The sequence below is a fragment of the Pongo abelii genome, chromosome 1 (genome assembly GCF_028885655.2).
Source record: "Pongo abelii isolate AG06213 chromosome 1, NHGRI_mPonAbe1-v2.0_pri, whole genome shotgun sequence".
NCBI lineage: Eukaryota > Metazoa > Chordata > Mammalia > Primates > Hominidae > Pongo > Pongo abelii.
In genome coordinates, this window is record NC_071985.2 from 47,537,354 (window position 1) to 47,551,081 (window position 13,728).

At 53.7% G+C, this 13,728-nt stretch overlaps 1 protein-coding gene across 1 annotated transcript; it reads right to left on the reverse strand.

Annotated features, from left to right (window-relative positions):
* Positions 1-6,265: 6,265 nt before the first annotated feature.
* Positions 6,266-12,055, reverse strand: ELF3 (E74 like ETS transcription factor 3). The gene is given in 9 exon segments (NM_001133885.1): positions 6,266-7,592; positions 8,645-8,840; positions 9,372-9,488; positions 9,633-9,722; positions 9,906-10,025; positions 10,229-10,321; positions 10,487-10,708; positions 11,359-11,529; positions 11,952-12,055. Coding segments are annotated over 8 exon segments (1,116 nt in total). The 5' UTR covers positions 11,522-11,529; positions 11,952-12,055; the 3' UTR covers positions 6,266-7,477.
* Positions 12,056-13,728: the final 1,673 nt, after the last annotated feature.

The following is a 13,728-nucleotide window of genomic DNA, read 5'->3' on the forward strand; positions in this document are numbered from 1 at the left end:
AGAGTCAGCTGTGGAATTGAAGAAAGAAGCCAGGGTTCAAGCTCCGGTTTCCTAAACTTACTACTATCTCTGAGAGCTTAAGCTGTTTCTTAACCTCTCTGAAGCCTCAGTTTGTTCATCTGTGAAATGAGGCACTTATCCTCTACCTTGTTGAGAGGTTTATATAGATGTCTTTGGAATTTCCTAGGCTCTAGCCTAGGCTTGCTTTCTTTTCCTTTCTTTTCTTTTTTTTTTTTTTTGAGATGGAGTCTCGCTCTGCCACCCAGTCTGGAGTGCAGTGGCATGATCTCAGCTCACTGCAACCTCTGCCTCCCAGGTTCAAGCAATTATCTGCCTCAGCCTTCCGAGTAGCTGGGATTACAGGCGCCTGCCACCATACCTGGCTAATTTTTTTGTATTTTTAGTAGAGATGGGGTTTCACCATCTTGGCCAGGCTGGTTTTGAACTCCTGACCTCATGATTCATCCGCCTTGGCCTCCCAAAGTGCTGGGATTACAAGCCTGAGCCACTGCGCCCGGACTTCTTTTTTTTTTTTTTTTTGAGATGGAATCTCACTCTGTCGCCCGGCTGGAGTGCAGTGGTGCGATCTCGGCTCACCGCAACCTCCTCCTCCCGGGTTCAAGCGATTCTCCTGCCTCAGCCTCCAAAGTAGCTGGGATTACAGGCACCCGCCACCACGCCTGGCTAATTTTTGTATTTTTACTAGAGACGGGGTTTCGCCATGTTGGCCAGGCTGGTCTCAAATTCCTGCCCTCAGGTGATTTACCCGCCTCAGCCTCCCAAAGTGCTGGGATTACAGGTATAAGCCACGGCGCCTGGCCATAGCCTAGGCTTCCTACTCCCCCTGGGTGACCTCTTCCCTACTGGGTCTTCTGCACCCAGCATGGAGCCATGCACACAGCAGACAGTTAATGAACACAGAAGAGAATGAATGATGTATGTAAAGCAATAACTTGACACATTGCCTGGCACCTAGTAGATACTCAGTAAGCGATAAGCTGTCAACATGAAGCTCAGGCTCCATTCAACATGATTTGTGACTTTGAGCAAGTTACCTTTCTTTTCTGAGCTTCAGTTTCCTCATCTGCAAAGTGAAGAGTGTTCTACATTGAGTGCTCTGTCCTACAAATCACTGGTAGTTATGATGTAGGGAGTAATTTTTTTTTGAGACGGAATTTCGCTCTCGTTGCCCAGGTGGAGTGCAATGGCGTGATCTCGGCTCATTGCAACATCTGCCTCCCAGGTTCAAGCGATTATCCTGCCTCAGCCTCCCAAGTAGCTGGGATTACGGGTATGCGCCACGACGCCTGGCTAATTTTGTGTTTTAGTAGAGACAGGGTTTTTCCATGTTGGTCAGGCTGGTCTCAATCTCCCAACCTCAGGTGATCCGCCTGCTTCGGTCTCCCAAAGTGCTGGGATTACAGGCGTGAGCCACTGCACTCGGCTGATGTAAGGACTAATTTAAGGTGCTTGTTCTTCCTGAAAATAGATGGGTTGAGGGGGAAATATATGCAGAGCTATTACACGGACAAATGAAGTTCTGCCAACTCTCCTCCCTCAGCAGAGAGAGGGGATGGGACAAGACTGCTGGGCAGTGGTGGCATCTTTGAGCACTCTGGGTTAAGCAGCCATTCACAGCGCAGAAGACCACGCAGAGATAGTCCAGTGTGCATGAGGGCCCATGCTATGCCATGCACTGAATTGGGTTAAAAGTCAATGATTTTGGAAGTAAGAAAACTCAATACTTCCCAGTAAGTATCAGAGGCTCTGGTGTCCACCCCAGGCCCTCATAATAGAAGGATCTGGCTGGGCTTCCATACTCATGAGCATCCTCCCATCCCCCCCAACTCACTTCATTAATTTACTTGTTGACATGCCCAACGAGCCATCCTTTTGCCAAGTAGAGGGGGTACAAAACATGCTCCTAGTCTGGGAGCAGTAGGTGAGAGAAGCATAGATATTTTTAACCAGGGGTTGAAAACTTAGTGCTTCTGGGGCCACACAGGTACTGCATGGTGGTGATGGTGGCCAACTCAAGACTGTATGGAGCAGCCTGACTCCACTGTGACAGATTGTGGTCCAGGGAGAGCTGACTCAGCTGGGCCAAATCTTCCGATTCTTTTTTTCACATTTATTTTTATTTTTAAATTTTTTTGAGACCAGGTCTCACTCTGGTGACTTGTGGGACAAAGCACTCGAAGTAGAACAATCTTCATTTTGTAGATGAGGAAACTGAGGCTCAGAAAAGGAAGGTAACTTGCTCAAAGTTACAAATCATGCCCCAGCTGGATTGTGCGATCAGAGGTTACTGCAGCCTCGACCTCTCAGGTTCAGGTGATCCTACTGCCTCAGCCTCCTGAGTAGCTGGGACCACAGGTGCACACCACCACTCCTGGCTAATTTTTAAAAAATTATTTGTAGAGACAGGGTCTCCCTGTGTTGCCCAGGCTGGTCTTGAACTCTTGGGCTCAAGTACTTCTCCTGCCTCGGCCTCCCCTTGTTGGGATTTCAGGCGTGAGTCGCCTGGTCCAGCCAATTTTTTAAAAAGACAAGCCACAAATTCAGGGTTTTTTTCTGTGAAAATTTTCCTACTTTTAAAAACTTGACAACTTGGGCCAGGCGCAGTGGCTCACACCTGTAATCCCAACACTTTGGGAGGCCAAGGCAGGCAGATCATGAGGTCAGGAGATTGAGACCATCCTGGCTAACACAGTGAAACCCCGTCTCTACTAAAAATGCAAAAAATTAGCCAGGCGTGGTCATGGGCGCCTGTAGTCCCAGCTACTCTGGAGGCCGAGGCAGGAGAATGGCGTGAACCCGGGAGGCAGAGGTTTCAGTGAGCCGAGATGGCACCACTGCACTCCAGCCTGGGGGACAGAGCATGACTCCGTCTCAAAAACAAAAAGCAAAAAACTTGACAACCTGTTGATTTTTTTGTGACTGTGGTAAACATATCTGTAGTAGAAGGCATGGTGGGTAGTTCAGTGGAGCTCTTATAGCCCAGTGGCAAATGGAGGCAGGGGTGGCTTCCTGTGCAGTGGTCCCACAGGGCCCTGCACTTGGAGGACCGCACCTCATGCATGGTTTATGCTCTGTTCTGCTGTTGCCATTTTGAAATTTTTAATCATTCTTTTTTTTTTTTTTTGAGATGGAGTTTCTCTCTTGTTGCCCAGGCTGGAGTGCAGTGGCATGATCTTTGTTCACTGCAACCTCCGCCTCCCAGGTTCAAGCGATTCTTCTGCCTCAACCTCCAGAGTAGCTGGGATTACAGGCTCAAGCCACCATGCCCAGCTAATTTTGTATTTTTAGTAGAGATGGGGTTTCGCCATGTTGGTCAGGCTGGTCTCAAACTCCTGACCTCAGGCGATCCACCCTCCTCGGCCTCCCAAAGTGTGGGATTACTGGCGTGAGCCACCGCGCCTGGCCTAATAATTCTTTAACAAGGGCCCAGGCTTTCACTTTGCAATGGGCTCTGCAAATTACCAGGCCTGTCCTGACTGGAGGCAAGGGCTGAACCCATCTGGTGGGGGAAAAGGGCTGAATAGGAGGTCAGGAAATGCTTCATAGAAGGACCCCGAGGGAGGAGGTGAGTCGTGCAGGCAGGCCTGGGTGTGGCTATGTGAGACTGTGAGGTGGGAGGGTGTTGCGTGCGCCGGTGTGTACAAGTGTGTGAGGTTGTGAATACGGTCCATGCGAGTGTGTGAGAGCAGGCAGTGTCTGCAGTGCGTGCAGGGGCATGTGAGTGAGGGCTTGTGAATATTTATCTTTGTGAGTGTGAGTGTGTGTGACTTTGGTTCCCATGAGTGTGTATGAATGTGTGTGGTGTGTGGGGGAGGTGGTGGCCAGGGCAGGGAGAGTCACGGGGCCATTTAGCAAATATTTATCGAGCACCTCCTCTGTGCCAGGCGCTGTGCAAGGTGCTGAGGTAAGCCCCAGCACTTGCCCAGAGGTGCTCACAGCCCGGCGAGAGAGAGAGATGTGTAAACAGACAATGGCAGAGAGAGAGCAGATTGAAACCAGACTCCTCAGAAATGCAACCTCTTCACCCACTTCCCCCGGGAGAAGCCAGACTTCCCCAGAATTGGTGGGACAGGTGGGGCTGTGGGAGAAGCCAGGAACTGTCCCAGGGGGCCAACCCCAGCCCCTCCTCAGGCACACCCAAACACCACGGGAGGGGTGACCTCCCTCTGACCTGCTCAGCGACACACCCAATCCCACAGAAGCAGATAAGAGGTGACCAGCAGCTCAGGCAGGGCAGAATATAAACAGCCCAGCCCTGTGGCTTCCTCCCCACCCCCACTCCCCAGCCCAGGACACACCTGAGGGGATGCAGACTCTGGTGGGCCAGAGACGGGCCGTCTCCTGCTAGGAGGCCCCTGGGCTGGTGAGAGTTGGGGTAAGGGTGCCTGGTGCCCGACAGAGAGGGCAGCACAGAGGCCAGCCCAGGGGCCCGTGCCAGGACTCTGCAGCATCCTGAGGGGTGAGAGGGCAGAGAACTGTTGGGGAGAAAGACGTCCCTCCCAGAGCTGCCGTCTTCCAGGCTGTCCCAGGCGCTGCCCTGCAGAGGCCACCTGCCCAGGTGGTCTCACTGAGCTGCAGCGTGGAGGCAGGCATGCTGTGAGCTGGCCCCGCTCTCACCCAACCAGTGACTTCAGCCCACCACTAGCCTTGTCAGTAAAGTGGGGACACCTGGTCTCCTCAGCGAGCTGTAGGGCGGATCAAATGAGATAATGGGATGAGGAAAGCGCCTCATAAACTGCAAATGGCAGGACAAAGGTCAGTACGCAGCGGGCAGCACCTGCCCCCAGCCCTCCAGAAGAGGGTGAAGGGGCTGAGCGCCATATTCCCAGCCCTCCTCCCTGCTAGGATCTCCTTTAGAAGCTGAAGAGGCTGGGAGTCAAGGGAGGCTGAACAAGCATGTCCCTGGCTCCAGAGGTCCCTCCCACACTTCTTGGCTAGGTGACTTCAGGCCACACTGGGTCACCTCTCTTTTTTTTGAGACAGAGTCTCGCTCTGTCACCAGGCTGGAGAGTGGCATGATCTTAGCTCACTGCAACCTCCACCTCCTGGGTTCAAGTGATTCTCCTGCCTCAGCCTCCTGAGTAGCTCGGACTACAGGCGCATGCCAGCATGCCCAGCTAATTTTTGTATGTTTAGTAGAGACGGGGTTTCACTGTGTTGGCCATGATGGCCTCGATCTTCTGACTTCGTGATCCTCCCGCCTTGGCTTCCCAAAGTACGAGGATTACAGGCGTGAACCACCGCACCCAGCTGGGTCACCTCTCTTAAGGGTGCAAGGACCCCAAGATATTGTGGCTAGGGAAACTAGACCAGAGTCTAATGCATAATTTCCAAGAAATGGGGTCATTTTTAGACTAAGCAGCTGTGAAAGCTTCCCCAGCTTCTGAGGCTAAACCTACGCCCCGGCCCACATCCCCTTTATCTAACTGGCTCACACTTCAGAAGAGAAATGTAAGTAAAAGCCTTTTTCCAAATTGCTCCAGGATTCTGGGTTCTCTCATGACCTCACTTTTCTCTCCAATCAACTTCCCCACTCTCCTTTCCACCATTCCTTGTTCTCCAGAGCAAGCTGCATTTCCAGAAATCCACACACAAGCTTTAGTTTTTCTAAGATCACTTCTTTACCCACATCACTTCAGCCAATAGTCTGGTTGGTATTTCCAAGACAACAGAGCAGTATTTCAAACTCACGAATGGGATTTTAATGTGCTGTATGGAATTTGAAGCCTCAAACTTAAGGAACTTTCCACCTGGAAAGCATTCTTAAGTAACATCAATGAACTGTCCTCCCTAAAACCTAGACACAGTATCACTATGGAAACAGAATAATAGTTCTGGAATTGATTGAGGATTAGGTTAGGAGCGCCTACACCAGGAAGAGCTCCCGGGAAACAGTTTCAGGACAGAATTAAGGCACACCTGTGGAAACTCTTTCTGCATCTGTCAAATGGGGACGCTGCATCTCCTCTCTTCTTAGGAGAGGATTAAATGAGCCAGAGTGGGCTAGCACAGTGCCTGGCATGAGACTACACTTTCACTGGGTGCTATACTCACTACCTGGGTGACAGGATCATTCGCATCCCAAGCTCGGCATCACACAATATACCCATGTAACAAACCTGCACACGTACCTCCTAAATCTAAAGTAAAAGTTGCAATTAAAAAAAAAGAGAAAAAGACTATACTTTCAACAAATGCCAACTCCTTCTCTCATTCTTTCTCAGCAAGTACTCATCTCCATTTTGTTTTGTTTTGTTTTTTTTCCTTTACAAGATCCTAACTCTGATTTTGTCAGACTCAAAAGCTGGGATTCATATTACAGATATACAGTTTACAGCACACTTGGCTGGAATGCAAAACCATCTATTCCACAAGGCCGGCCATGCAATTCTAGACATCTTGAGAACATCAGGTCCAGACCCTAGCCTTATAGGAAGAATCAGTCCTAAACAGGACAGACTTGGTCAAGGTTAAGGTCACTAGAGCGGTGTCATGACAGCAGGATGCTTCTGACCTCAGCTTTCTGAGTTCATGTCGTTGCTTGCATGAAGTCTTGTAAGCGTTCTCCAACAGTCTCACCTGCTTCCTTTGCTCACCTCTCAGCCCAGTCCATGTGTCTGTAAGCCCACACCTGCTACAGGAAATCTGTAACTCCCCTCTTCGTCAGCCTTTGCCCTCACCCTCAGCCTGGTAGACCTTCATTCTCCTCCCCTCCAACTTCTTGACCATATTCGATCCAAAGGCCCAAATTTCAGTACACAGGTAGCTAAGACAAAGGTTAGAAAAAGCCCAGAAGGCACTTTACTGGAGGTCTCTGCCTCCATTCACAGGAGAAAGGAGCCGGGAGCCCCATCCTGAGGGTCCCAGCATCAGCCCACTGGAGGGCCTGGAACAGTCCAGCACTCTGTGGGAGAGGAGTGGGGAGGGAAATGTTTTAGAAAAAATAGATCTCTATGTACATCTGACATATTTATAGCACATAAATTAGGGAGTGCTCTGACCCCTGCCCGTGGAGCCCAAGCACTGAGCAGGGAGGTGAACGCCAGTCCAGAAAGAAGGTGCTGGAGCCCCTGCTCTGTCGTCTCCATCACGGTGCTCCTCTAGGGCCTCCCCAGGCCTCCTTGGCTCAGTCCAGGTGTCTGCAGGAGGAAGGTGTTGTCTGCATTTAGTGTCTGAGACTGGGTTTGACGAGGCACCAGATAAAAGGAGACACACTTGCAGCTAGAGTCAGCTTCAAACCCCAGGGCTTGTAATTCCAAGAGGAGGGTGGGGAGGCGAGGCCATAGTCTCCGAGTCCCAGGACGATGGCTGACAATACACCAAAACGTCAGCTTTTCTCCACAGCACAGCTGGGAGCATTCCCCAGTGGAGGGGCCATCTGGCCTGCCTGTCCTCCCAGGAAGGTTTGCAGGCCTCGAGTGGTCCGTGAGTTTGGTCCCGGGTATAGTTCCAACCCTCAGTTCCGACTCTGGAGAACCTCTTCCTCCTTCCAGCCGCTTGAGTTTTTGCCAAACTTGTAGACGAGTCGCCGGCCATCCACCCGTTCCAGGATCTCCCGTTTGTAGTAGTACCTGGGTGAGGAGAAGGATGGTCAGAGGTGCTTTGGCAGGAAACGGGCCCCAGGCTGCCAGCCTGCCCACCTGGCCTGCATTACCCCCAGGTAACCCATGCCCACTGGTCTCTGCCTGACTAAGCTGAGCCTGACTCACACTTCCTGAACTCCTCTGTTCTTCCCACTCGCAAGCAGAAGCTCTTTCCCTACACTGGCCTGTAACTGTGCCCAGGACACATGGCTCTTTGCCTTTGCTTCTTTGTATCCTATGGCTATGACTGGCGTCCGATCATTAAATTACATGATTTTTAAGGCCAGGCGGCTGGGCACGGTGGCTCATGCCTGTAATTCCAGCATTTTGGGAGGCTGAGGCGGGCGGATCACTTGAGGTCAGGAGTTCGAGACCAGCCTACCCAACATGATGAAACCCCCGTCTCTACTAAAAATACAAAAATTAGCTGGGCATGGTGGCAGGTGCCTGTAATCCCAGCTACTTGGGAGGCTGAGGCACAAGAATCACTTGAACCTGGGAGGCATACTGGCTCACACCTGTAATCCCAGCACTTTGGGAGGCCGAGGCAGGAGAGTCATTTGAGACCAGGAGTTTGAGATCGGCCTGGCCAACGTAGAGACCCTTGTCTCTATTTAAAAAAGAAAAAGAAATAAAAGTAAGTACATGATTTTAGGGCTGGACGGGATCTTAAGATGATCTAGTCTACCCCTGGACATAGGAGGAAACTGAGGCCCAGAGAAAAGCAACCTAAGTGCTTCAATGAGGAGAAAGCCAGGCCCTGGGTGGGCACGGCTCCTGCTCCCTTTCCCACTCTCCAGGTGCCTTCCTGAGGACGAGCCTCACAGGCGATACAAGAGATGTTGCTATTAGCTCAAGCGCACTGTGTCTGCCATGTTGTCATTTAATCCACGAAGTAGGCCAACCCAGATGTCGTCCTCACTCTACAGGACTCAGCCCGGTTGCATGAAGCCAAGTGGCAGCCAGGACGAGGGCGGTGGGAGTGTGAGCGCCTGTCCCCGTGTCTGGCTGTATCGTGAGGGTCCTGGCCGCCAGCTCACCTCATGGCCCGGCTCAGCTTCTCGTAGGTCATGTTGCTGTTCTTTTTCTTTTGGCCCCACAGTTGGGCCACAGCCTCGGAGCGCAGGAACTTGAAGACGCCTTCGTGCCGATTCTCCCACTTCATGAGGCCCTCGTTGAGCTCCGGGTGGATGAGGATGTCCCGGATGAACTCCCACAGGTGGGTGCCTCTGGGCGCTGCAAGGCCAGCCTCCGTCAGTTTGCCATCCAGGTGTCCCCTCTCACCCAAGGCCAGCCGGCCCTGCCTGCCCCAGCACACTGCTGACTCGGCCACAGCGTGGAGCAAGCCTCTCCAGAGACCCTGCAGTGCCTTCTGTGCGGGTACTGCAGTGACTGCTTTTCTCCTCAGCCCACCTAAGACCCACCAGCTGCCTCCTCACACCGAGGGTGTCCCAGAGGGCAGGACAGTGGCCAAGTGCAGAGAGAACTGGAGTCAGTGGACAGGACACTGGAGTCAGTGGACAGGACTCTGGTGCCATGAGCCTCCCACTGGGAGCCTTATTTCCTCCTCCTCTCCAGGACCACCAAGCCAGGCTCTGCATTTAGGTGGTGACTGATACCACAGAGCCCCCAGCTTGTGCACAGCCTTACCAAAGGCCGTGCGGAGGCCAGAGAAAACGGGAGAAGGGATACCCACAATGACCCGCAGTGCCCCAGGAAGCCGCTCAACCTCGGCGCAGGGAGGACGCAGGTGCCCCCGGAGCTCACCGTGCTTGCTCTTTTTGCCCTCGAGACAGTCCCAATACTCTTTGCTCAGCTTTCGGGGCCGGCCTCGTTTCCGCTTCCCGTGCTTGGGATCCCCCTTCTTGCAGTCAGGAAAACCATCTGTGGGGATGGTGGTGGAAGGTCAAGGAGGGCAATGGGGGAGTTAGGGAGAGCAGCCCCTCTACAGGAAAAGGCTGCAGGAAAAGCCGGGCCCTCTGTGCATTGCTAAATGGGACGCTCTCTTGGGGACCTCCCTCGACTCACCGCTGGGGAAGAGCTTGCCGTCAGTGGGATCCAGGTCCACGTCACTTCCACCGGAGTCTGAGGAGTGGGAGCTCCGAGAAGCACCAGTCCCTGGGGGGTGGGGTCAGAGTAAGTCCCCTGCCGGCCCACCCTCTGCTAAACCACGCTGCTGGCTCTCAGGACACACTTCCCAGCCTGTACCTGTTCCTGCCAGAAGGCCTGAGTTCTGGTGCTGGGAGCCAGAGGGAACCAGGGACACTTCAGGGAAGGTTGTGGCCCAGAGAGAGCTCTCACCTGCGGTGGAGACATCAGAGCTGCCGGGGGAGGGGGCTCCTGCACCACAGCTGCCAGGGTGGTAGGGGCTGGCTTGCTGACCGTCGTCCAGCAGCTCCTGGGCAAAGGGGCTGCCCTGGTCTGGGAAGAGGAGGTGAGAACTCAGAGAGGGCTCAGGGGACCGGACCAGGACCGGTGAGGCTGCCCATGGGTCTGATGACCTGCTGCAATTTTTCTAATTGAGGGAGGAAGAAGTCTGGGGAGGGGGTCATCTCCAGCACTCTGTGGAGGGGCAGAGATGGGACAAGACAGGCTAGGGAAGGAAGGAGAAAACGGGTTCTCACCAAAGGGCCCTGGGTCTAGGGCCTCCTGGAAGGCCATGCCATCCTTCTCCAGCAGCTCAATGATCCAACTGAGCTCATCAGAAGAGCTGGAAGCTGACAAGGAAGGAAGGAAGGGTCACACTCCCCTCATCCCTCCCTCAAGGGCTCTCTCTGGCTGTGCCGCTGGCCCAGAGCTCCAGGGCCTGCCCATGGCCACACTGAACTCAACTCAGCTCAACATGTGGAGCTGCTCCCCAGCCTCCAGGGGCCTGGACTCACTGAGGTCTCGCAGCTGGGCATGGAGTTGGTCCCCCAGAGGCCCAAAGACCAGACGCAGCTCCTCAAGGGCACAATTGCAAAGGGTGGCCCCGTCCATGTCACATCGTGAGAAGTCAATGGCGCTAGCGTCGTACTTGTTCTTCTCCACTTGGTAGCTGATCCAGTCCAGAACCTGCGTCTTCGACCAGAACTGGGGCTGTTCCCCCAACCAGCTGGCCTTGTCTGCAAGGGCCAGGCAGGAAAATAGGCTCAGCTCAGGCTGCCCAGCAGACCTTACAGCCCCATTTTTTTTTTTTGAGGCGGAGTCTCGCTCCTGTTGCCTAGGCTGGGGTGCAATGGCGTGATCTCGGCTTACAGCGACCTCCACCTCCCAGGTTCAAGTGATACTCCTGCGTCAGCCTCCCCAGTAGCTGGGATTACAGGTGCCCACCACCACATTGGGATAAAATTTTTTTGTATTTTAGTAGAGACGGGGTTTCGCCATGTTGGCTAGGCTGGTCTCGAACTCTTGACCTCAGGTGATCCGCCCAGCTCAGCCTCCCAAAGTGCTGGGATTACAGGTGTGAGCCACCACTCCCAGCCCACACAGCGCCATTCCTGGAGCACACTGGGGATTCACACCTCAGCCCTTGGAGCCATCCCAAGAGTAGGGGCAGGAGGTAGCATTCACAACACCCTTGTCCTGGTATCTGACACCTCCCTCTGCCTGTCACAGCCCCACAACCCCCAGCACCTCAGTCACTAAGTCTCAGCCTCTAGCCCTGGAATTTGCCTAGAGACCCTCCTCCCTGCCCATTCCCCCATTTGTCTAACAGGCCCTTAGATGGATCTGTCTCCCACTCCGTGCCCCATCCCACCCCGCTGAGACCCACCTGTACCCTCCAATGACATCTGGGGGTTGCTCAGGGTCAGTACCAAGTCATCGGCCCCAAAGGTGGCAGCAGGGGGAACAGAGGCCAGGGTGGAGTCCTCTGAGCTGTACATCGCACTGAAGTAGTTGCTAAAAATGTTGCTAATCTCACAGGTTGCAGCCATGAGGCTACCTGTGGGTAGGGGGAGAGAGGATGAGGTTGGTGAGGGGACGAGGGTCCTCTCCTTACACTCCCAGCTACTTTGCTTTGCCCAACCCTGGGCAAGAGTAGCCCCCAGGGGCAGGAAGATCAGCAACTCTGCGTACACCCTCTCTTCAAGAAGGGCTCCAAGATCTCAGACCAGGGCAGGACCATAGGAGCCTCCAGCTGGGCTTCCCTCCTCAGATCTCTGGGGCGCTGGAGCCAGACTGGCGGCGTCATGGCCATTCTGCCCTCCCAGAGACAATCTCTCTCTGTTCTTCGACCCTCAAGACACCTACGCTCTTGCTTGGAGATCCTAGACTGGAGTGCGCAGGTTCAGAACTGCAAATCCTCTGGACCCCTCTGCAGTTTCCCAAGAGCTGGGCTAGGGAATGACAGGCGGGGAATCCTACCGGAGTGGCGGAGTCCGGCCGTGGCAGGCAGGGCAGGCCGGCAGTCAGGCTTAAGCTGCAGGTGGGAGAGAAATCCAGTTCCGCCAGGTAGCGCTGAGGTGTCTGGCCGCTGCGATCCCCTACCCGGCTCTAAATAGAGCCTGGAGGGAGCTCCTCCCTGAGCTCAGGCCTTTATAGTGCGTCCCCTGCAGTAACCTGAGCTGGTGTCTCATTGGATGGAGGGGATTTCCTGGCCTTTAGACTGGGCTCCTGGCCCCAGGTGATTTGCATATTCAGTGCCACTTGGCCCGGATCTTAGCAGGCGGTGCTGGGAAATCAGGCCCAGCTGGTTTAATGATTGTCAGAGTCTGTCATCCCGTACCCTCTGGGGTTGGGCACAGGGCACTGGTCTGGGCAGGTGGCGGGAACGTTGCTGGGGTGGGCATCTGTGCTTTCAGCTGCCCTCTGGCGCAGGAAATTCCTCCCAGGGGCCAGGCCAGAGATGGGCCAGGCAGGGGGAGGGCAAGTGAGGGAACATGAACCCCTGGCTGACCTGGGTCAGAAAGCTGCTGGCCCCTAAATTCCAGAGATTCAGCAACAAAGAGGCCTAGTAGGGAGAGGAGTTACTAGGTTTAGGGGTTTTTCCCAGAACACCCAGGACTCTGGCCAGGGGCTGGGAGGTGCTCCAGGCTCAATGCTGGGCAATACTCATGGATTAATTGGTGGTGGCTGGGCCTGCCAGCCTAGTCTTGGCCCCAGGGTCCCCACTAAAGGGCTCCTTCTCTAGCACCCACTCTGTTGGCAAGGTCTTCACTACCATCACCTGCCTGGACTCCATCCAAGCATCAGGGTTGCTGCAGTCACTCCTGAAGAGACCCGGCTCTGCTTGAAAGTTCTTCCCTCAGTGCCTGCTGGAGCCCTCCCTGCCGGAGTTGCCAGAATCCACACGGGTAAATTCATCCCCGCTCTCCGGACCCCATCTAATCTCTGGTTCACTCGGCCCAGTTTTCCAGTACCTTCTGCTGCCCTCTAGTGGTCAGAAGCCTGACTACCTGGGTCATGTCATTCAAAGAAGAGGGAACGCATAGTATTAATATATTTACCAAGCACTTTTCAACATATTCTCTCATTTAATCCTCATACCAAAAAGTCCTGTAAGGAATGCATGGTTATTCCCATTTTATAGACAAGAAAGTTGCAGTGTGGAGGGTTCTCTTAGAATGGCTTGCCCAGGCCACACAGAGTTGGTGAACGGGTGGGGCTGAGATTCACATCCAGGTATGCAGGTGTGTTGTACATGAAACCCTTGCTCTTTGCCTGCACAGGACTCAATGTCTTCGGGCTTCAGAGTCTTCTTACCCAGCTCCATGGCCAGAGCCCTTGCCTTCCCTGTGGGCAGAGTCCGCCATGTCTGTGGTTTTCTCTATGGACTCAGCCCGAAACACAATGGACAATGTCTTATAGACCCTCCTTGAGACCCTGAATGGGGTAATACAGGTGGTTGAGGCAGGAGACTTGTAGCCAGCATCTGCAACTGTGTGATCTTGGGTGAGATCCTTGGAGTCTGTGCTTGTTTCCCCATCTATAAAAAATGAGGTTGTCTGAATGTAATAATCCCTAAGATCTCTTCCAGATCTAGTATTTTGTTTATTTTGTTTTGAGGTGGAGTCTCGCTCTGTCGCCCAGGTTGGAGTGCAGTGGCGCGATCTCTGCTCACTGCAACCTCTGCCTCCTGGGTTCAAGTGATTCTCCTGCCTTAGCTTCCCAAGTAGCTGGGATTACAGACGCCTGCTGCCAC